Source organism: Mustelus asterias, chromosome 4 (assembly GCF_964213995.1).
Source record: "Mustelus asterias chromosome 4, sMusAst1.hap1.1, whole genome shotgun sequence".
NCBI classification, from domain to species: domain Eukaryota; kingdom Metazoa; phylum Chordata; class Chondrichthyes; order Carcharhiniformes; family Triakidae; genus Mustelus; species Mustelus asterias.
In genome coordinates this window covers 86,001,472-86,025,189 of record NC_135804.1, presented here as the reverse complement: position 1 = coordinate 86,025,189, position 23,718 = coordinate 86,001,472, and the positions used below count along the sequence as shown (strand labels likewise).

Genomic DNA, 23,718 nt, shown 5'->3' with positions numbered 1-23,718 from the left:
ATTGCAGCACCTTGGGGCAAAGTGGTGTGCACAGGTGTAGTATGTCATTAGTATCAATTCACTTGTGTATTCTGTTTCTACAGGATTTTATGATTCCAAGATTAAACTTCTTCCCAGTTGATCGTATGCCATAAAGCAGGTGATTTATTATTTCAGGACCAGAACCTTTCTTGGGCACAAGCTTTTGGTAACATGCGAAAATAATTAACTTGTTGGTAGTCATGCACCCATGATCAAGGTAACCCAATTGGTGTGTGAAAAGCAATTAATCTAAAAATGAGTGGAAGTGTCCAAACAATCAACGACGTGATTAAGTATTTGAATCTACAAAGGAAGGTGGTTCCTTGTTACTGATTTATGTATAATGCAGTAAATATAATTTATCTGGATTTTCAAAAGTCCTTCAATGATGTGCCCCCATAAAAAACTAATGAATAAGGTCAGAGTATATGAAGCCAGCCAGCAAGTGGCAGAAGTGATTTACCAGCTGGTTTTGACACAGGAAGCAGAGAGTGCGAGCACAGGGTAGTTATTCAAAGTGGTAGAAAGTGGAAAGTGTTGTTCCACAAGGATTAGGTCTGGGATCACTGCTGTTCACCATTTACATTAATAGTTTGGACTTTGGAATCAAAAACACACTTTCTAAATTTATGGATGATCCCAAATTGGGGAAGATAGTCAGTACTGAGAAAGCCTGCAACAAATTGTAGGACATTAATAAACCTGCAGAATGGGCAACAAATTGACAAATGAAGTTCAACATAGATAAATGTGAGGTAGTACATTTTGCTAGGAAGAATAGGGAGATCACTTATTACTTGGAAAGTACAAGAGGAACTGAGGGATCTTGGAGTAAAAATACATCACTTAATGTTGTGCCATAAGTTAGCAATGCCACAAAAATAAATGACTAGGCTTTATTTCTAGAATTGAAAATTAGTTACGCTCAACCTGTATCAAACTTCGGCTAGGCCACACTTAGGAATATGGTGTGCAGTTTTGTTGGCCATATTACAAAAAGATATAGAGGCACTGAAGAGAGTGCAGATAAAGTTGACAAGGATGATACCAGAAATGTGTAAAGATACATATCAGGAAAGCATTGACAGAATTTTTACAGAATTAATACAAAAAATTATTTGCCGCAGAAGGCTGTGGAGACCAGGTCATTGAGTGTCTTTAAGACAGAGATAGATAGGTTCTTGATTAATAAGGAGATCAGGGGTTATGGGGAAAAGGCAGGAGAATGGGGATGAGAAAAATATCAGCCATGATTGAATGGCAGAGCAGACTCGATGGGCCAAGTGGCCTAATTCTGCTCCTATGTCTTATGGTCTAATGACAGACTTTGTCTCTTTTCTTGAGGGTGGGATGCCAGGTGGAGAAGAATGTAAAATTAGGCACGATAGTCACAGCACCAAGTCTCTCACTTACTCACCCTTTCCTGCCCCACTGTTATTTTACCTGGAGAGGGGTAGGTGTTAGGTGGACCAGTTTATGCCTTTAAGTAGCCAATTAATGCTTGAACCTTTCACACAGCATGAGAGGTCAATGCCAAACATCTAAATTGCCCAGTAAAACTGACAGCTGTAGGTTGGGCTAGGGTTGGGGTGTGCCTCCCATCTGGGCACGCTGTGCCCATCAGAAGCACCCCCAAGATTACACTCCCACATTACCCCTTCTACCCATGCCCTGACCACTCCAGCTACCCTGACTCCTTGCTGGGGCCTGCCAACCTGGCTCTAGCGACATCCCTGATGACACTTTTTAACTCAGCACCTTGCTCTCATGCCCACATGTCCATCCTTAGTCTGCTGCAATGCTTCAGTGAAGCCCAACACAAACTGGAGAAGCAGCTCATCTTCCTGCTGGACACGCTGCAGCCCTTGGGACTCAATGTTGAATGCAACAACTTTAGATTTTGACCTTTCTCCTCCCTCTTAAACCCCTTTCCTTCTCTTTTTTAATATCCCTTACATGTATTGCCTCAATGCAAAACCCCTTCCTCCCTGCCTCACACTAGGCCATCTGTCTTTTGTTCTTAAAGTTGTTACTTCTTGTTGCAGTTTGCATTCTCCCTCCATACAGTTCTGGCAAGTAATCTAAGAACTCAAGACGTTAACTCTGTTTCTCTCCTAGTAGGTGCTCGCAGACTTGCTGAGTTTTTCCTGTGTCCTCTATTCTTGTCTCAGAAGGTTGTGGGTCACAGAATCATACAGTGCAGGAAAGGCCCTTCGGTCCAATAAGTCTGTACCAATAATAATTACCACTAAAGTTGCACTAATCCCGTTTTCCAGCACTTGTCCCATAACCTTGAATTTTATGATGTTTCAAGCGCTCATGCAAATACTTTTTAAAGGTTGTAAGGTTTCCAGCCTCCATCACCTTCTCAGCCAGTGCATTCCAGATTCCTATCATCCCTCTGAGTGATTTTTGTTTCTCAAATCCCCTCTGAAGGTGATTGACCCGTCGACCATGGGGAACCGCTGCTCCCTACTCACCCCGTCCATACCCTCATAATTGTATACACCGCAATCATGTCCCCCTTCAGCATTCTCTGCTCGAAAGAAAACAAACCAAGCATATCCATTCTCTCCTTATTGGGGTTAGAGGAAGTTACAGAGGTCGGGAGCAGTGAGGCCATGGAGGAATTTGAAAACAAGGATGAGAGATTCAAAACTGAAGTGTTTCTGAACCAGGAGCCAATGTAGGTCAGAGAGCACAGGGTTGATCAATGAACAGGGTTTGGTGCGAATTAAGACATGGGCAGCAAAGATTTGGATGGTGTCAACTTTAGCTCGGGTCACTGTCTGTGTGGAGTTTGCACATTCTCCTTGTGTCTGCGTGGGTTTCCTCCGGGTGCTCCGGTTTCCTCCCACAGTCCAAAGATGTGCGGGTTAGGTTGATTGGCCAGGTTAAAAATTGCCCCTTAGAGTCCTGAGGTGTGTAGGTTAGAGGGATTAGTAGGTAAATATGTGGGGGTAGGGCCTGGGTGGGATTGTGGTCGGTGCAGACTCGATGGGCCGAATGGCCTCCTTCTGCACTGTAGGGTTTCTATGATTTCTATGATTTCTATGATAGGGGGCAGAACATGAAAGGCTGGTCAGGAGTGTATTGGAATAGTAAAATTTTAAGATAACAAAGGCCTAGATCCAATAATCTGAGGCGGGGTCAGCATTGGTTTCAGGTAGTGCTTTCCAGATTACAACTTGTTGGTTCAAAATCAGTTTCTCCTTATTTATTCTATCAAAGCCCTTCAGAATTTTGAGCAACTCTATCAAATCTCTCCTTAACTTTCACTGCTCTGTGAGGAAAAATTGCAGCTTCTCTGTTCTCCCCACATGTCTTAAGTCCCATATCCCTGGTACCGGACTAGTAAATTTTCTCTGTACATGGATTCTCTACTTCAGAAGGCTGTGGAGGCTCAGGCATTGAGGATGTTCAAAACAGAGGTCTAACACCCTCAATACTAATGAAATCAAGAGATAAGGGGGTATTTTTGGAAGATGGCATTGAGGTGGAAGATTAGCCATGATCTAGTTAAATGGCAGAGCAGGCTCGAGGGGCCGAATGGCCTACTCCTGCACCTCTGTTCCTAAAGGTACTCCATTGGCTATAAAGTGCTTTGGGAGGTCTGAGGTTGTGAAAAGTGCAACATAAATGGATATCTTTTGTTTTATTTGGATAACTTCCTTTGTACTCTTTACCTCTACTTATCGAGTATCCTGTATTACTTTTTAAATGCTTTCTCAATTTAATCTGCCACTTTCAATGACTTGTGTATATGCACCTCCCTTAAAGTTGTATTATTTGATTTATATTGCACAGCTTCTTTCTTCAGCAAAATGAATCACTTCACAGATTATCTGCATCATAATTTTATCTGCCATGTAGGTATCCGTCCATTTCACAAGTCTGTGTCTTTCTGAGACTGTTATTATCCTCCTCATTGTCAGCTACATTTCTGAATTTTGAAATTATGCCCTGTACATGAAAATTTAAGTCATTAATATAATCAAAAAGAACAGTGGTCCCAATATCAAGCCCTGAAGACACCACTGTGTATTTCCTTCTAGCTTGAAAAATAACAGATCACCAGCTCTCTGTCCTTTAGTCAATTTTGCATCCACACTGCTGCTGCCCCTTTAATCCCATGGGCTTCAATTTTGCCTGCAGTTATGTGATATTGTGTGGTATTTCACCAAACACCTCTCATCATTCACGACATCAACTACACTATCACCTCATTAACTCCATTATTTATTCAAAGTACTCAATCAATCCAATCAATCACAAAATAAAAACAGAAAATACTTAGCACATCGGGTGGCATAGAGGGAGAAACAGAGTTGAAGTTTTAGGTAGACAACATTTTGTCTGAACTGTTAAAAATTAGGGATGTAACAGATTTTAAGTAAGTACAGAGGTCGGAAAAGTTGGGCAAGGGAGAAAAATAGAAAAAGTCTGCATCGGGTGAAATGCAATAAACTATTGAATGGTTAGAGCCCAGAAGGAGGCCATTTGGTCCATTATACCCGTGCCTGATCTGTGAAAAAGCAACTCAGCTAGTCCCACTCTGCTGTTTTTCACACGTAGCCCTGCAATTTTTCTCTCTTCAGCTAATTCCTTTTGTAAGCTGTTATTGAATATACTTCCACTAATCAGGCATTGTTTTCCAGATTAAAACCACTCTCTGTAAAAAGGTTTTCCTTCACGTCACCATTTATCTGGCAATCACCTTACTTCAGTGACCTGGTCACCAATGGGAACAAGGTCTTTCTGTCTGCTATGTCTTGGCCCCTCATTATTTTGAATACTTCTATTAAATTTCCTCTTAACCTTGGGAAAACAGTCCCAGCTTCTCCAAGCTATTTACTTAACAGAAGTTCCTCAAGCATGGAATCATTCTCATAAAACTTTCACATCCTTCCTAAAGTGCGATGCCCTGGGCAGAATTCTTGAGTTGAGATCAAACCAGCATTTTATAAAGGTTCATCAGGCTTTTGTATTTTATGCCTTTATTTTTACAGCCCAGGACTCCATCTGTCTTTTCAGCCACGTTCTCACCCTGCCACCTTGGATGATTTGTGTATATAAATCCCCTCTCTGGTCCTGCACCTCCTTTAGTATTGTATCTTTTTAAAATTCTTTGTATCATTTAACGTACATCCCTAATTACTCTTGATGGTGGTGCTGGGTCACCTTCTTCAACCACTGCCTTTCATACTGCTTTTACGTCAGGAATTCCAAATTCTGAACCAAGAGTGATAGAGTCTGAAACATAGAAGATAGGAGCAGGAGGAGGCCATTTGGCCTTTCGAGCCTGTTCCACCATTCATTCCAATCATGGCTGATCATCCAACTCAATAGCCTAATCCTACTTTATCCCCGTAACCTTTGATCCCATTCGCCCCAAGTGCTATATCTAGCCGCCTATTGAATACATTCAATGTTTTGGCATCAACTACTTCCTGTGGTAATGAATTCCACAGGCTCACCACTCTTTAGGTGGAAAATTGTCTCCTCACCTCCCTCCTAAATGATCTACCCCGAATCCTCAGACTGTGACCACTGGTTCTGGACTCCCCCACCATTGGGAATATCCTCCCTGCATCTATCCTGTCTCGTCCTGTTAGAATTTTGTAAGTCTCTACGAGATCCCCCCTCATTCGTCTGAACTCCAGTGAAAACAATCCTAACCTAGTTAATCTCTCCTCATGCATCACTCCTGCCATCCCTGGAATCAGCCTGGTAAACCTTCGCTGCACTCCCATGAGAGCAAGAACATCCTTCCTCAGAAAAGGAGGCCAAAACTGCACACAGTATTCGAGGTGTGGCCTCACCAAGGCCCTGTATAATTGCAACAACACATCCCTGTTCCTGTACTCGAAACCTCTTGCAACGAAGGCCAACATACCATTTGCTTTTTTTACCCCCTGTTACACCTGCATGCTTACAAGGACACCCAGGTCCCACACTCCCCTCTCTTAATTTACAGCCATTCAGGTAGTAAGTCAGGACGATTGGTGACTTGGATTAAAAATCAAAAGGCATCATTGTACAATTAAGCAAAATGGGATCCATGATGTGGAGTTGCCAGTGTTGGACTAGGGTAGGCACAGTAAGTAGTCTCACAACACCAGGTTAAAGTCAAACAGGTTTATTTGGTAGCACGAGCTTTCAGAGCACTCACCTGATGAAGGAGCAGTGCTCCGAAAGCTCACGCTACCAAACCTGTTGGACTTTAACCTGGTGTTGTGAGACTACTTGCTCTGCAAAATGGGATGGTAGTGGAACAAGAATAAAAGATGGGTCCACAGAGGGGTAAATGGAAATAGAATCATAGAGTCTGCACCAACGCTCCGAAAGAGCATCTTACCCAGGCCCACCCCTTCGCCTATTCCCATAACCCCGCACATTTACCACAGCTAATCCACCTAACATACACATCTTTGGCCGCTAAGGGGCAATTTGGCATGGCCAATCCACCAAACTTCACCATCTGGAACACCTAGATAACAAAGACAGCTTTGTCAGGCTCCTATTTATTGTCTACAGCTCGGCCTTCAACATCATTATTTCTACGAAACTCACCTCCAAACTCCGTGGCCTGGGCCTGGGCTCCTCCCTCTGTGACTGGATCCTGAACTTCCTAATTCACAGACCATAATCAGTAAGGATAGGCAACAACACCTTCTCCACGATCATCCTCAACAGCGGTGCCCCACAAGGCTATGTTCTCAGCCCCCTACTATACGCCTTATACACCTATGATTGTGTGGCCAAATACCCCTCCAACTCGACTTTCAAGTTTGCTGATGACACCACCGTAGTGGGTCAGATCTCAAACAATCACAAGGCAGAGTACAGAATGAGATAGAGAATCTGGTGAACTGATGCGGCAACAATAATCTCTCCCTCAATGTCAACAAAATGAAGGAGATTGTCATCGACTTCAGGAAGCATAGAGGAGAACATGCCCCTGTCTACATCAATGGGGACGAAGTAGAAAGGATCGAGAGCTTCAAGTTTTTAGGTGTCCAGATCACCAACAACCTGTCCTGGTCCCCCATGCCGAAACTATGGTTAAGAAAGCCCACCAACACCTCTACTTTCTCAGAAGACTAAGGAAATTTGGCACGTCAGCAACAACCCTCACCAACTTTTACAGATGCGCTATAGAAAGCATTCTTTCTCTTTGTATCACAGCTTAGTATGGCTCCTGCTCTGCCTAAGACCGCAAGAAACTACAAAAGGCCGTGAATATAGCCCAATCCATCACACAAACCAGCTTCCCATCCATTGACTCTGCCTACACTTCCCCTGCCTCGGCAAAGCAGCCAGCATAATTAAGGACCCCACATACCCCAGACATTTTCTTTTCCACCTTCCTCTATCGGGAAAAAGATACAAAAGTCACGTACCAATCAACTCAAGAACAGCTTCTTCCCTGCTGCCATGAGACTTTTGAATGGACCTACCTTGCATTAAGGTGATCTTTCTCCACACCCTAGCTATGACTGTAACACTACACTCTGCACTCTCTCATTTCCTTCTCTATGAATGGTGTGCTTTGTCTATGTAGCACGTAAGAAACAATACTTTTCACTGTATGCTAATACATGTGACAATAAATCAAATCAAATCAAATCAAAACTCTTCGGACTCATTATCAACAGTGGCTGTTGTTAAAACTAGGGTCAACAGCTGTGATCTTGGAACTGTTGAACTCTGTGTGGAGTCCCAAAGTTCCTCATCAAAAGACGAGGAGCTGTTCCTCCAGCTTGCACTTGATTGGAACAATGTGGCAGACCAAAGGTAGAGGGGTCAGTAGGACTGGGGCAGAGACGAGCAAGCAGAAACCCAGGGTCACACTGGCAAACTGAACCGAGTAAGAAGTCTCACAACACCAGGCTAAAGTCTAACAAGTTTATTTGGAATCACGAGCTTTTGGAGTGTTGTTCCTTCCTCAGGTGAGTGGAGAATTGAGTTCACAAACATGGCATACATAGACAGAGATGCAATTGAAGATAATTGTTGGACTGAACAGAGGCAGAGTTTTCAGTGGATGAAAGAAAAAAACATGTGTCAGAAGTGGGATTCGAACCCACGCCTCCAGTTGGAGACCAGAACACCCGGCTTATGACGGAAGGACTTCACTCCTTGAGTCTGGCGCCTTAGACCACTCGGCCATCCTGACACCCATGACTAAATTGATACACCTTGATATTGAAACACTACCGTCTGTACTATTATTGACTAATGTGTGTTCCTTCTGTAAATACAAATCTGAAAGCCATGCTGGTTGCTGTTCTAGGGAGGCAATCTGTATACAACATTATGCGCTGCTGTACCAGTCTGTTGACACCTGTTGCTCTCTTTTAGTACTGCATGAAGAAATCTTTCCATGTTATTTTGTTAAAAACACGCAGTACAAATTAGCATTACATCAATCTGTTTTAGACAACAGTTGCTTTTCAAATCCTCATTCAATTCCTTTTCAATTGTCTTAAAGTATTTCCCCAGTTGTCACTTGTTAAAAAACAAGCCAGCCGTGCTAAATGTGTTAAAAACATATTCTAACTTTCCACTTTTTCTTCTAATACTCCGGGCTTTATCCTCACTTATTACCAATTTTATTACAAATTTGTGAATCAGTGGGAAAACTTTTAAAATTATTATTTACTCTCTCAACATCTTCTATAAATTTAAAATCCCAATGGAAATCCCCTTATCATCTCTGTTTCAATGAATCAAGCTCCGTTTTTACCCTTTATATTGTGAGGTGCCCGGACCAGCTTAAAACAATCCAGCTTAATGTTTCACAGATACACCATTCAGTGTCATTTTCTTGTATCCAATCGCCCCATACATAAAAGACGTATTCCTTTTTTTGCCTTCCATGCTCGACTTTGAATATCTGCACTCTCAATGTTGTTGGTTCCTCCATTCCCTTAACTTTATAATATAAAGCACATTTTCTTGCATTGCTTTTTTCTCCTCAAAACTCACTGAATATGTTGTCTGCATTGAAATTAATCTATCACTCTATTTTAACTCAGTTACCTTCTCCTGAAGTCTTTTGAATGCTTCAGTTCGCCAGGCTTCCAAATTTGGTACCATCAACATAACAGTATAACTTCTCCTCCTACTCTTTCATTCAAATTATTTATATATAAAGGACATCCTTTAAAAGACATCCCGAGATAGCTCCTTGCAATACCAATTCCACCAACCAGAAATATATATATAAAATAGGGCATTAGGGGATTTTCACAATAACTTCATTGCAGTGTAAGCCTATTTGTGACACTAATAAATAAACTTTAAACTTATTCCTGTTCATTGTTCTCTTCTCCTATTTCTACATCCTGTATCCTAAGTAATTCATCAGTAAAATTTTGTAATTAGTATGTCAACCATGATTGAATGGAGGAGCTGACTCGATGGGCTGAATGGCCTAATTCTGCTCCTAGACCTTATGGTCTTATGTCAAGTGAAACTAGCTGCGCTGCTCGGTAGATTAGGTTAGGAACAGCCTTAAAACAGTGTTGACGATTTTTCATTCCGTTCTTAATATGTTTATTAAAAAATTAATATTGTGTGTTATTTTTTATAAAAGATGTAATTGAGATGTTTATTTTTGAAATAAATGTGATTTAGGTGCAGTGAAATCTTATTAAAAATATGTGTCAGAAGTGGGATTCGAACCCACGCCTCCAGTTGGAGACCAGAACACCCGGCTTATGACGGAAGGACTTCATTCCTTGAGTCTGGCGCCTTAGACCACTCGGCCATCCTGACACCCATGGTTGGGCTGCCGCCGTTAGGCTTGATGAAGAGAAATAGGAGGTTTGTGTCACTGCATTTGGTGCGTTTGTCTTTAGCCTTGTGTCTGTCGATATATTTCTATTTATTTTTAAATCCGGAATTGTTCTTTGCTGCCGGTCTCAACCGTCCGTCCTCCGATTTGGGGAAGGAAAGAGAACTGCGGGGTGCACCTTGACTTTTAACTCGAAACCAAATTCGGTAGCGCTGAAACTGTCCGGAAACTCACCACTCCTACTGAATACCGACATTTGATATCAATGTGTGGAATTGGGAAAATGTGCAGTGGTTCCGGAAAATATTTATTAAACATAATGAGGAGGAGGGGGGAGAGGGTGCCGCAGGGAACTCTGGGACTTGTAGTCTTTCCTTTGAAAATACAAAGGAGTCGCTCTTTATTTTGTTTCCCTGTTAAAAACCTATCGGTATGTGTCTGGCGTTATTGCTTTGCCATTTAAAAAAATATATAGAAAGGAATTGATTTTTCCGACCAACTGCCTGAGGGTCAAAGGCCGGCGCATGCGTGGTGCTAGTGGCCGGGTGCCATTTTGTTTTGCTGAAGGGTAAAGGGGCGCGCGGTTGAGATGGTGCCTTTGACCAGGAGCTTGTTCTCTCTGTCCGGTAAATGTCTGCTCGTTGTGGCGGGGTGGGCGCTCGGGTTCTGCTTCTCTCTCTCATATCAGGGTTTGACCTTTGTGCGCTTTTGTCCGGGTTTTCTGCCAGCCCTTTCAAGTCGGCCAGCAATGGAGGAGGAAGCGAGAGAGAGGAGGAAGAGGAGAGAGGGGAAATGTGACCCTTTTTAATTAGAGCAACTTTTTATACAGGCAGGAAGAAATATGAGTATCATAGAGTCGGTATTCTGCGGAAAAATGTGTCCCAAATGTCTTGGGTGAATACCGTAACGTGGCAGCTTGCATGTTTCTGTTTAGGAAAAGAAACTCATTCCTTTCTCACTGAATTATTTAATTATCTGGACATTATCTGAGTTGTAATTTTAAAGAGTCCGAATTGTATTCTATTGTGCTATCTGTGTACTTAAATATGTGAACCATGTTCTACGCAACTGTGTTTGACTGGCTCACCAAATTTGGTTGGGGTGATATTCTCTGGCCCGTTTGATTTCTTCAAAATTTCGATCCTAACTTTACATTAGGGCATCTATTTAAGATGCAACCTTTGTATCTAGCACTTGGTTCTGTCTTGGTGTCTATTTAAATTTGCTCTTTAGCACTTTTTCAGCCATAGTTATGTAGCCCAAGTCTATCTATCTGTCTGCCTCTCTCTCTTCTCCCTCCCCCACCCCCCCCCCCCCCCCGAAATGATGCTGAGCATTAGTCAAAGCAAACCTTTTTTGTGAACTTATTTATCTTTAAAACAGGATTTTAAATGTTTTATTACAAAGATTATCTTGTGTATTGTGTTTACTTTATTCATTAGTGGCGGCTGTGCTGATGTTACAGACTCCAATTTTCTGCATATAATATAATGGTATCTACTTTTATTCTTTCATGGGATGCAGGCATTGCTGGCAAGACCAGCATTTGTGGCCCATCCCTAATTGTCCTTGGGAAGGTGCTGGTGTGCTGTCTTCATGAACTGCTGCAATCCATCTACTGCTGTAGGCACACCACAGTGCTGTTTGGGAATGGGTTCCATGATTTGTCCAGTGACAGTGAAGAAAGGGCAATGTAGTTTCCAAGTCAGGATGGTGTTTAGCTTGTAAGGGACTTGCAGATGGTGGTATTCCCATGCATCTACTGCTCTTGTCCTTCTACATGGTAGAGGTCATGGGTTTGCAAGGTACAATTGAAGGAGTCCTAATGATTTGCTGCAATGCACTGTGTTTAATGCCACTGTGCACTGGTGGTGAAGATAGTGAATGTTTAGGTTGGTGGCTGGGATGTTAATCAAGTGAGCTGCTCTGGATGGTGTTGAGCTGCTTGTGTTTTGTTGGGAGCTGCACTTACGCAGGCAAATGGAGGATATTCAATCATACTCCTGACTTGTGCCTTGTAGATGGTGAATAGGCTTTGGGGAGTCAGAAGTGAGTTACTTGCCTTAGAATTGCCAGCCTCTTGTAGTCACAGTATCAAACTGGCTGGTCAAGTTCAGCTTCTGATCAATGCTAACTCCTGGGATGTTAGTTGAGGATTCAGTGATGGTACTGCAATTGAATGTCTTGGGGCGATAGTTAAATTTTCTCAGTTTGGAGATGATTATTGCTTGCACTCGTGTGGCACTAATTTTACTTACCACTTCCAACCCAAACCTGAATGCTGTCTAGGCCTTGCTGTATATGTATAACAACTACATCAGTATTTTGGAGTTGTGAATGGTTTTGAATATTGTGCAGTCATGAGCAGAAATCTGCCATTCAGGCCTTGCGATGGAGGGAAGATCATTTATGAAACAACTGATCATGGTTGGACCGATTATACTATCCTGAGGAACTCCGGCAGTGATGCCCTGGGACTGGGTTGGTGTTCAACCGCAATTATCTTCCGTTGTGCCTCCACCAGTGGAAGAGTTTTCTCCCTGATTCCCATGTACTTCAATTCTGTCAGGGTTCATTGATGCCATACTTGGTCAAATGCATGCCTTGATGTCAAGGGCAGCCTTATGAATCCCATCTCTTGAATTCAGCTTTTATCCATGTTTGAACAAAGGTTGTAATAAGGTCAGGAGCCGAATGGCTCTAAACGCTACTGAGCTGGTTGTTGTAATGAAGTGCCACTTGGTAACATTGTCAGTGATACCTGCCATCACTTCCCTGATAATTGAGAGGAAATTGGTAGGGTGGTGATTGGGCAGTTTGGATTTATCCTGCTTTTGTGGACATGACATGCGTGGATAAATTTCCACATTGCTGGGTAAATGCCAGTGTTGTAGCTGTACTGCTTGGCTCGGGGTGAGGATAGTTCTGGAGAATTACAGGGATGTTGTAAGGCCTTGGCAGCAGTCAGTGCTTTTGGCTGATTTATCAGATGGTGTAAATCAAATTGGTTATAGACTGGCATCTGTGATGCAGGAGACCTTGGGAGGTAACTGTGATTTGATTTTTTTATTGTCACATGTATTAGTATACAGTGAAAAGTATTGTTTCTTGTGCGCTATACAGACGGTATACTGTTCATTGTGAAGGAAACAAGAAGGTGCGGAATGTAGTGTTACAGTCATAGCTAGGGTGTAGAGAAAGATCAACTTGGTGTGAGACAAGTCCATTCAAAAGTCTGATGGCAGCAGGAAAGCTCCAGGGTCTTGAGGATCGCCAATTCTATAAGAAATTGAATTAAAGCATTGTTAGAGAGTTAGAAAGAAGTTTGAAAAGCATAGAACAAGAGTAAAAGATAGAATTTGAAGGTATGCTGGGCACAGCTTGCAAGAAGTCCCATTTAGCACTTCTGCCTAAAGCTTGTTACACTTAAAATGGTGTCTTTGTGCTGGGCTCCTATTATTGGGATGGAGGACATTGTTGGAGCTGACCCTCTTTAATTGTCCTTCACCATTAACAACTGTGTATGGTAGGACAGCAGAACCTCGATCTGGTCTCTTAGCTCTGTTAGTCGCATGTTGCTTTCCCTGTTTGGCATGCAAGTTGTCCAATATGTAGCTTCATCAGGTGGACAAATTAGGTATGCTGGTGTTGCCAGAGGCATGCTCTCCTGCACCCTTTATTGTGGATATGATCCCCTGGCTTGATGGTAATGGGAGAGAGGAACGTGCTGGGCTATGAGGTTAGAGATTGTGGTTGAGTACAATTCTGTTGCTGATCCACTGTGCCTCATAGATGCCCTGTTTTAAGTTACTCTATCTGCTCTATCCCATTTAGTACAGTGGTAGTTCCACAAACACAATGTGGGGTTTGCTCAGTGTGAAGACAAGACATCTTAGCTATAAGATTTGTATTGATTTGCCTATGGCTGTATGTTATATTTGGTTTCCACTGATGATTTGTCCCTTTTTTATGTAGTTGTGAAAGAAAAGCAATTCTAAAATATTTTACTGTGGTCAAGACCATGAACTACAGAATGACTTGTTGCACTTGTAAAAGGCAAAGCTAAATTGGATTTAAATTGGTTTTGTATAATTTGCTCCTGAAAACTGTAAAATTACCAAATACCAACCAAAAAAGATAGGTTAAAGCAGCATTTAGTTATTTTTTAAAGTTTTAGTTTATTAGTGTCACAAGTAAGTTTACATGAACACTGCAATGAAGTTACTGTGAAAATCCCCTAATTGCCACACTCCGGTGCCAGTTTGGGTACACTGAGGGAGAATTTAGCATGATTAGTATTTTATACCCTGGGCAATTTGCAGCTGTGCATTTATGCAGTGTGCCACTCTATTTGCCATAGGACTTGGCAGCTGATTCACACCAGGTTAGTGTGAACCTGAGGCAACAGGCGCGAGTAGAGTTTGTGAAGGTTGTGTAGTTGAACCCAGCAAAAATTAATTTGGTATATTTTTACATTCAACCACTGGATGTACGGAAACAACGGTCTTGATGAAAATTTCAGGTGTTTCACTGGATTATTACAATATGTTCTGATCAAAAAATACAAGTTAATTTTTTTCTAAAGGACAGTTATTGGGAACTACAAAGAAAATTACAGCACAGGAACAGGCCCTTCAGCCCTCCAAGTCTGCACTGACTATGCTGCCCGACTTAACTAAAGCCCCTACCCTTCCGGGGACCATCTCCCTGGGACTCTCCCCATTCTATTCATGTACTTGTCAAGACGCCCCTTAAAAGTCACTACCGTATTCGCTTCCACTACCTCCCCTGGCAACGAGTTCCAGGCACCCACTACTGTGTTTTTAAAAAAGAAAATCTGCCTCGTACATCTTTAAACCTTGCCCCTCGCGCCTTAAACCTATGCCCCCTAGTAATTGACTCTTCCACCCTGGGAAAAAGCTTCTGACTATCCACTCTGTCCATGCATCTTATAATCTTGTAGACTTCTATCAGGTCACCCCTCAACCTCCGTCACTCCAGTGAGAACAACCAAGTTTCTCCAACCTCTCCTCATAGCTAATGCCCTCCATACTAGGCAACATCCTGGTAAATCTTTTCTGTACCCTCTCCAAAGCCTCCACATCCTTCTGGTAGTGTGGCGATCAGAATTGAACACTATATTCCAAGTGCCGCCTAACTAAGGTTCTATACAACTGCACCATGACTTGCCAATTTTTAAACTTAATACCTCGGCCGACGAAGGCAAGTATGCCGTATGCCTTCTTGACTACCTTCTCCACCTGCATTGCCACTTTCAGTGACCTGTGTACCTGTACACCCAGATCCCTTTGTCTATCAATACTCCTGCAGGTTCTGCCATTTACTGTATATTTCCTATCTGTATTAGACCTTCCAAAATGCATTACCTCGCATTTGTCCGGATTAAACATCTCTCCGCCCAAGTCTCCAACTGATCTATATCCTGCTGTATCCTCTGATGGTCCTCATCGCTATCTGCAAATCCACCAATCTTTGTGTCATCCACAAACTTACTAATCAATCCAGTTAATTTTCCTCCAAATCATTTATATTACAAACAGCAAAGGTCTCAGCACTGATCCCTGAGGAACACCACTCGTCGCAGCCTCACTACATGAAAGAACATGGCATTTTGCTTTGTTAAATATAAAAACAAAAGTGATATTACTCTTTTATTTGCTCCTTCCTGGCTTTAGTGCACCATTATCAGGCCTGGCAACATCATGGCTGTCGATTGAGAAGTATCATGTTGACTCTTCTATTGATTTCCACCTGGAGCAGTCGAGTAATGTTAGGTGCCTCTCTTAGTCGCTGTAATTGAGCAGATTGGTCAATTCATTTTGAATCCTATAAGAAGGATGTGGAAGCATTGGAAAGAGTGCAAAGGAGATTTACCAGGATGCTGCCTGGTTTGGAGGGTAGGTCTTATGAGGAAAGGTTGAGGGAGCTAGGGCTTTTCTCTTTAGAGCGGAGGAGGATGAGAAGCGACTTAGAGATTTATAAGATGATGAGGGGGATAGATAGAGTGGACGTTCAGAGACTATTTCCTCGGGTGGGTGTAGCTGTTAATAGGGGGCATAACTATAAGGTTCATGGTGGGAGATATAGGAGGGATGTCTGAGGAAGGTTCTTTACTCCGAGTGGTTGGGGTGTGGAATGGACTGCCTGCTCTGATAGTGGAGTCAGACACTTTCGGAACTTTCAAGCGGTTATTGGCTAGGCACATGGAGCACACCAGTATGATGGGGAGTGGGATATCTTGATTTTGGTTTCGGACAAAGCTTGGCACAACATCGAGGGCCTGTACTGTGCTGTACTGTTCTATGTTCTATATATGTTCTATCCCACCACTTAGATATATTAACCTGCAGTACTGCTGAATGTGGATTCGAGCATTGGATATACCTCAAATATGTATGAATATTCTCTGGTCACAGAGTTTGCAATGCGATGTCTAGATAAGCTTGACGTTGTGCATGGTTGAAGTAAAAAAGATTTTCTGATTTTCATTGTTTATTCATGTTTTAGGTCGGAGCATTCGCCAAATTGCAACAAGGCGAGCTCACCATAAAGCTGGTCCTGACTTCCATGACAAGTATGGAAATGCGGTCCTTGTGGGAGGATTAGCATTCTCTATTTCAGTGTGGAGTTATGTAAGTTTCTTCAAATGTAATGCTAACTATTTTTCTGCTATTTCAAAATCAACTGCCGTGATCAGATAGCCGAGTCAAGAATGGGCTCCGAGGCCTTTGCCACTTCTGTGAGCTGGTGACCAGCTTGATGCTACCTTATAGGAACACTGTAGCATGGGGATTGAATTTGTATCCTTGGAGTCTGCAGCAGTAAGCTGTTTTTGATTCAATCTGGAATAAGGGATGTGTAGCATTTTATGGGGTGACTTATTCATCTCACTTGTTCCTTCAAACATTTAGAACAATTTTCTGAATTTTGATCAAACCTAACTCTTTTATTGGAGATTCTGTAAAGTAGCGAGACATTGCAGGGTGCCTGCATGATTGGCTGAAAGATGTATTTCTTCAAATCTGCTGGCAAAGTCCAGCCTGCAAACTAGAGTCAGAGTTTTACAGTGGCCCTTGGGCTGATTGTGTCTGCGCTGGCCATTAAACAGCCCATTTTCTAGGCCTTGGGTGCTTATGGCATTATAAGTGCTCTTTAAATGTTGAGGCAGTGAGTTCTAGATTCCCACTGGGTGAAAAAGTTCCCCTCATTCTCCTGCTGCTTAGCATAAATCTATGCCTCCTGGTTGTAGACCATGCACACGAGGGGGAAGTTTCTTCTGATGTACCCTATCTATGTCCCGTATAATCCTGTGCACCTGAATCGGGTCCCTTCTCTGCTCTAAAGCAAACAACCCCAGCCTAACCAGGCTCTCCATAGCTGAAAGGCTCCAGCCCAGACAACATCCTGGTAAATCTTCTGTGCACCTTTTCTGGTGCAATCATATCCTTCCTATTGAACTGCACACCATACTCTAGCTGTGGCCTGATTTATCAGCTGAGGGAGGATGGTATGTGGTAATCAGCAGGAAGCTTCCTTGCCCACGTTTGACCTGGTGCCATAAAAGTTCATGGCGTCCAGAGTCTTATGGTGATTCGTAGGGCAATGCCCTTCCAATTGTGTACCACTGTTACCAGCTCTGCTTGGTAGGACAGGACATAGAGTACTGGTGATGGTGATGTTTGGGGTATAGGCTGTTGCGCTCTCCCAATTTTGGCACAAGCCCTGATAGTAAGGAGGACTTTTGTAGAGTCGACGGGGCTGGATCTGCCATTGTAATTTCCACAGCTTAAGTCTTGACTGGGTGGTCCATCTGGTTTCATTCGGAGTTGGATACAACCAAGTGGCTTGCTAGGCCACTAGATTAAGTTGCAGAGGTTTGGTCTGTAGACATGACAGCAATTATTTGAAGAGATTCTGAATTGATATGCAGCAATAACTCTCCCAAAAAACATTGGTTTTGACATTCAACTAATTCATATTCGTCTTGTTATAATAGAACCAGGGCATTTAGCCTTTTGGAGAGTCTCTTCTTTCATTCTGTTAGCTAATGGTTCATCTGCATCATGACTGTCTACAAAAAGCTTTTAAATCTCTGTTTTGAAAAGTTTCTTTTGAGCGGGAGTTCCAGATTTCCATCCTCTGTTTGGAAAAAAAAGTGCTGCCTAACAGTAAGATCCCAGCTGATATGTAGTCCCAGGGTGGAACCTGGCCTGATAACATCCTAACTTTTCTGTGTTTTTTGACACGTGGAAGGCAGTTACTGAACACACTCTCTCAGGAGTCAGCTGATGGACTTTTAACAAAAGAATTAAACACCCTTTAAACCAGAAAAGATTTTACAATATTCCTTCACCCCAGTTATACTTGTACAGATGTACACAGATTTGTAAGGATAACACAAGTTACAAAATCTATTTTAAACTCTAAACTAGTTCTCGGTCAGTACACAGTCCATCTAAACTAATGGATGAAATGCAGCCAGACACCACACAGGCCAAGTGACAGATGCCACCCAAAATAACTACTTTCTCTTGGATGTCTACACCAAGAATCCATCTGAGATTTTGGCCCCTCCTTCCAGTATCCTCTGCCATGGAGCACCACACGCATTCAAGCTTTCAACACAATCTCTCAGATACCCATTCTGCTGACATAGCACAGGATGTATTAAGCTGTCACCAACCTTTGGATTACCGGCTTCTCAAGTGTTCATTCCTAGGTCTGCTCCTTGCAGCACTGTTTTCAACTTGGAGTCTCTGCTCCTCACTCTCAGCTTTACTGAACAAAACCTTTTTACCAGATTCCTGTTCTTTGTTCATGGGCTTAGTCTTCCTAAAACTTTTGTGTGTCCCATTCCCTGATGTTTAGGATCTGCTCTCTCCATTTCCGTGGATCAACAGATTCCCTGAAAAACTCCTTATTTCTAGATTGCTTTCTTTCTATTGACTCAAACAGCTTTCTGTTCTTCTGTGGCCTCTTGTTACTAGGCCCAGTTTTTATACCCTTTGTCTACTTTAGGGTCATAAAACCTCATTACAATGCAGGCATCTAAACCAGCCACAGGCAACTTTTAAAAATGAAACTAAAGCTGAAATACAAATTAAACTTGAGCTTCAAGCTATACCTTATTCTAACACCTTGTTATAAATTACATAAAACATCTCTTTCCCAACAGCATCAACCTGAATTGTTCGAAGTTTAAGGTTGCGCCACCTTGTTCTAGACTCTGGCACATTAGGAATAGTTTCTCTCTCCAACCAATCTAATCCCTTGACCATTTTAAACAGCTAATTTGATTATCCCTTAATCTTCTATGCGTGAGGGAATACAAGCTTAATCTATGCAATATATCCTTAAACTTAATTCTTTGACTCAGTATCATTCTGGTCAATCTTTGCTCACCTGATGGCCAATATATCCTTCTGAAGATATGGTGCCCAGAACTGGATATATTCTAAATGGGATCCAACCATTGATTTGTATTACTGTTGTCTTGCCCAACCTCTTAATGCTAATTTCAGCCAACAAAATAGGTCAAACTCCTGCTTTGGATAAACTGTGGGCTCTTTGCAAGTTTGTGCTTCTAGCTTTGCTGTTAAAATTCTGAGTGGCCTACAGGAAAAACTGGTCAATGATTGGAGTGGAGTTTTTTTTTAGAGCTTTAGTATAATATGACTGAATCACAGTACATCTCCAGATAAATAAGAACTATTTATGTTTTTAGAGAAATTAAGCTATTTTATATAGTTGACTGGTGTTTTCTACAGAGAAAGTAACTGTTAATTAACACAGTATCACTTCAGTAAACTCTCAAGATTTGCTGAATTCCTTTGCTTGATATGATGTCTCGGGTCGTACTGGAAACTTATCCATGGAAATTATAGAATCTCTACAGTGCAGAAGGAAGCCATTCAGCCCATCAAGTCTACACTGAGCACAATCTCGCCTATCCCCGTAGGCACATGTATTTATCCTGACACTAAGTGGCAATTTAGCGTGGCCAATCAACCTGACCTGCACGTCTTTGGATTGTGGGAGGAAACTGAAGGACGTGGAGGAAACCCACGCAGACATGGGGAGAATGTGCAAACTCCAGAGACCGAAGCTGGGAATCTAACCCAGGTTGCTGGTGCTAAGGCAGCGGTGCTAACCACTGTGCCACCATGCCGTCCAGTTGCTCATGGACATGAGCCGAGACAATTTTGGCAGGCTGTTTTATTGGGCTAAGTGGGCCAGCAGCACATGTGGCATTGTGCCCAAATCCTATTCTAACCTTTCAATATACAACTTTCCAGCAGGGGTCACTAGACATTTAACAGCAGAATCCTTGTGATTTGCTTTCCCCCCACACCTTCACTAGCTGGGGGACACCAGAGGATTGTTGGTTATCAAATCTGATTAAACCTGGAACCTGACTTGTCTATATTGTATTTATTCACTCAAGATTTAAGGTGGGGTGGAGCAGTTATTATCAAATGTATTAGGATTCCCCTAGTGCCTGGTACAGGTCACTTGATATTAAACAGATGGAACTGAGTTTAAATATTCAATTTTGTGCACAAGTATTGGGACTGTTACTTTTAAATGCTTATTTAATTTGCAAAATTATTGCTGAACTTCATCCAAAGCTGAGCCGTGTGTCTAAAAATACTTAATATATGAACGTGCATGTTGAGCCTGCTCCACCATTCAATAAGATCATGGCTGATCTGACCAACTTCAATAACGTTTCACACTTGTGCTTATCAAGAACCTATTCACCTCTGCCTTAGAAATATTCCCCCACTTGAAGAGATTCAAAATCTCATGGCCTTGAGGGAAAAAAAATTCTCATCTGTCTCAAATAGGTGTCCACTTATTTAAAGTGAACCTGAGTTCTAGATCCTCCCACAAAGGGAAATATCTTTTCAGCATCCACCCTGTCAAGACCCCTCAGGATCTTTGTATGTTTCAATCGAATTGACTCTTACTCATCTAAACTCCAGTGAATACAAGTCCAACCTTCCCTAAAGGGCTTGTCTGGGTTGCTTCAGATATTGAAAAATTGAATAGCAAATTTTTTGTCTGAATGTTGTAACTTACCTGTTTGTTTCTTGCACTTTTTTCTGTTTGCATGTAGGTTGCAACACAGGCTGGGCTCACATGGAACTTGTCTCCTGTTGGCAAAATCACCCCTCAAAACTGGAGGGAAGACTAGATGAACGGACCAAGTGTTTGCAAGCAATTGCGTACAGATGGGCAAATTTGCTTCTAGCCTCATGGCTCCTGCTGTACTGATTACCTCTGTATATTGGGTTTCATAAATCAATAAATTATATAAACATAAAAAGCTGTGTTCCTTATGGGAGGAGGTCTGATGTTTGAGATTTGCTCATTAGTGAAGGTATAAATATAACTTGCATTTCAATTGTGCTGTTCATTTGCTCATACTTTACAGGTTATTGGCAGTTAGTTTTGCAGACTTGGTGTTAATGGCTGAGGCATGTAGACAAGGAGCAGAGGAAGTGGGAACCCGGAGTAAATTTGTATTTGAAAATTGAGGGAGGTTACTGATATGGAGGGATTTGAAAACCCTTAAGATTTGAAAATCAATTTGTTGGAGGACATTGAATCTGAGAATATGGGTGATAGAGCCTTAAATAGATTGTAATTTGTATTTACCGAGGAACATAGAATTATAAAATGCTGCAATACAGAAGGTCTCCATCTGGCTCTTTGTGCCTGTGCCAGCTCTGAGTTACTCAGTGCCATTCCCCTGCTCTTTCCCCAGAGCCCTGCAATTCATTTCACTTCCAAAATTTTATCCAATTTCATTTTTTTGCATGTTTCTACTGTTCTTTAGGGAAGGACATTCTAGGTAACGCGTGGTGTTTTTTCAAAAAGAAGAGTTTTTAAAAAACCTTTCTGCCACTGGAAACAGTTCTATTTACCCCATCAAAACCCTTCATGAATTTGCGTATCTCTATTAAATCTAGAAAAACAACCTTGGTTTTTCTAGTCTGCTACTGAGCTCCCATGTGGCTTTAAATTGAGGGGGGGTAGTTATAGAACCGATGTCAGGGGTAGGTTCTTTACCCAGAGGGTGGTGAGGGATTGGAATGCCCTGCCAGCATCAGTAGTAAATGCGCCTAGTTTGGGGGCGTTTAAGAGATCCGTTGATAGGTTCATGGACGAAAAGAAATTGGTTTAGGTTGGAGGGTCACAGTTTTTTTTTTAACTGGTCGGTGCAACATCGTGGGCCGAAGGGCCTGTTCTGCGCTGTAATGTTCTATGTTCTATGTTCTATGTCCTTGGTAACATCTGAATAAATCTCTGCACCCTCACCAATGTATTGACATCCTTTAAAGTTTCTTATTGAAAATTGGATTAGTTCTGCTAGAGCCTATTAAGTGATTCTCACATTCCTTGCTTCAATTCTCTTCAGCCATTCATGCTTTTTAAGTGGTTTTCTGAACATTTTGGTAACGGTGTACAAGAGTGGTAGAAATACACAAATATAAATCATGCTGTTGGTTTGTTTTTTTTTGTCCAGCCGTGTGTGGTATTTCATAATTGGGGGTTTGACCTCTGCTGTCAACATGTCCAACTGCCAACAAGGACTGTGGGTTGGGCTTTATCCACATTTAAACTGGAGGGGATGTCCACCAAGAAAGCTAATTGCAGAGTGTGCAGGATCAATGTTGGAAGTTAACAAATCAACAAAATGATGTTGACTTATTTGGAAATGCTGATCCTCGTTTCTCTGCCCCACCTAAGCACTTTTATCATATTTATGGAGGGTTACAGTGTAAATAGAACATCAAAATGGAGTTTTGAACTACATTTAGATGTGACTAAACATTAGTGGAGTAATACTGCAGCTCATAGTATTGACGAGGGGGAAAATGGTTGGCTGTCAAAACATGGGACACTAAGTTATGGTCATCCATGTAGTTTCTTCTGCCTTTTCCATCTTCTTGCTGCTTTTCTAACCAAGCTCAATCAAATTTGGTGCAAATCCCAGTTAAAAATAATTAGATTTTTGGAATTCTTAAAGGCAGGGGTTGACAGGTTGGCAAAGAAGCAACAGAGCTGTACTTCACCTAATGTCAATAAATTTTGGGTTCTGGAAAACCTACTGCAGTTTAGATGCATTGTATATAGTTAACAGCAATTTTTTATTGCACAATTTAGATATAAAAATATTTGTAAGATTAAAAGGATAATACATGTAGCAAATCACTGATTTAGGCTGTTACTGTTCAGATACAAGAACAGCTCTGGACTAAGATTATGGAGCTATAAGAATTCAAGACCCAAGTGTGGTAATCATTGTGACAAATTGAAGTAGTATTGAGGAACCACAATGCCTACAACTTTGAGGAAAAGTCAGATTGCGAAAGAACAAGCCAAACACTACCACAAATACAAAGTCCTGCAGAAAAGGAATGCTCTCCAGATGTTTGCCTGCCCCTTTTTACGAATAGGGACTTGAATAGCAAACACATTTGCCACAGAAAAGAACCTGACATAGCCTTGAAACTAATGTATTTTTTTGTACAGATTGCAGATTATTTCATTTGTTAGCTGAGTGAAAGGCCATGTGCTAAAACTCAGACAAAAGTGAGTTCTGAAATACTGATTGTGGATAATGTATTTTTTAATCTAGCTAATTTTAATTTGGGCTTGGGTATGAACCCCACTTGTGAATTGCACGAAGCCCTGAGTTTAATGACGTCCTAGCCTTCATCCTCTTCATGTTTTACTTAGAATCATAGAATCCCTTCAGTGCAGAAAGAGACCATTCAGCTCATCGAGCCTGCACTGATAACAGTCCCACCTAGGCTCTATCCCTGTAAACCTATGTATTTATCCCACTCACCCCTGACATTAAG

At 41.9% G+C, this 23,718-nt stretch overlaps 1 protein-coding gene and 2 non-coding genes across 3 annotated transcripts; 1 reads left to right on the top strand and 2 right to left on the bottom strand.

Moving 5' to 3' along the window:
• Positions 1 to 8,086: 8,086 nt before the first annotated feature.
• Positions 8,087 to 8,200, bottom strand: trnal-caa (transfer RNA leucine (anticodon CAA)). Its single transcript has 2 exons — positions 8,163 to 8,200; positions 8,087 to 8,132 (listed from the first exon to the last, which is right to left on the bottom strand). It is a non-coding gene; the product is annotated as a tRNA-Leu (tRNA).
• A 1,490-nt stretch (positions 8,201 to 9,690) lies between these two features.
• trnal-caa (transfer RNA leucine (anticodon CAA)) lies at positions 9,691 to 9,804 on the bottom strand. Its single transcript has 2 exons — positions 9,767 to 9,804; positions 9,691 to 9,736 (listed from the first exon to the last, which is right to left on the bottom strand). It is a non-coding gene; the product is annotated as a tRNA-Leu (tRNA).
• A 537-nt stretch (positions 9,805 to 10,341) lies between these two features.
• cox7b (cytochrome c oxidase subunit 7B) lies at positions 10,342 to 22,173 on the top strand. Its single transcript, XM_078211322.1, has 3 exons — positions 10,342 to 10,449; positions 16,352 to 16,476; positions 20,964 to 22,173. The coding sequence occupies exons 1-3, from the start codon at positions 10,413 to 10,415 to the stop codon at positions 21,039 to 21,041; spliced, it is 240 nt and encodes a 79-aa protein (XP_078067448.1). The 5' UTR covers positions 10,342 to 10,412; the 3' UTR covers positions 21,042 to 22,173.
• Positions 22,174 to 23,718: the final 1,545 nt, after the last annotated feature.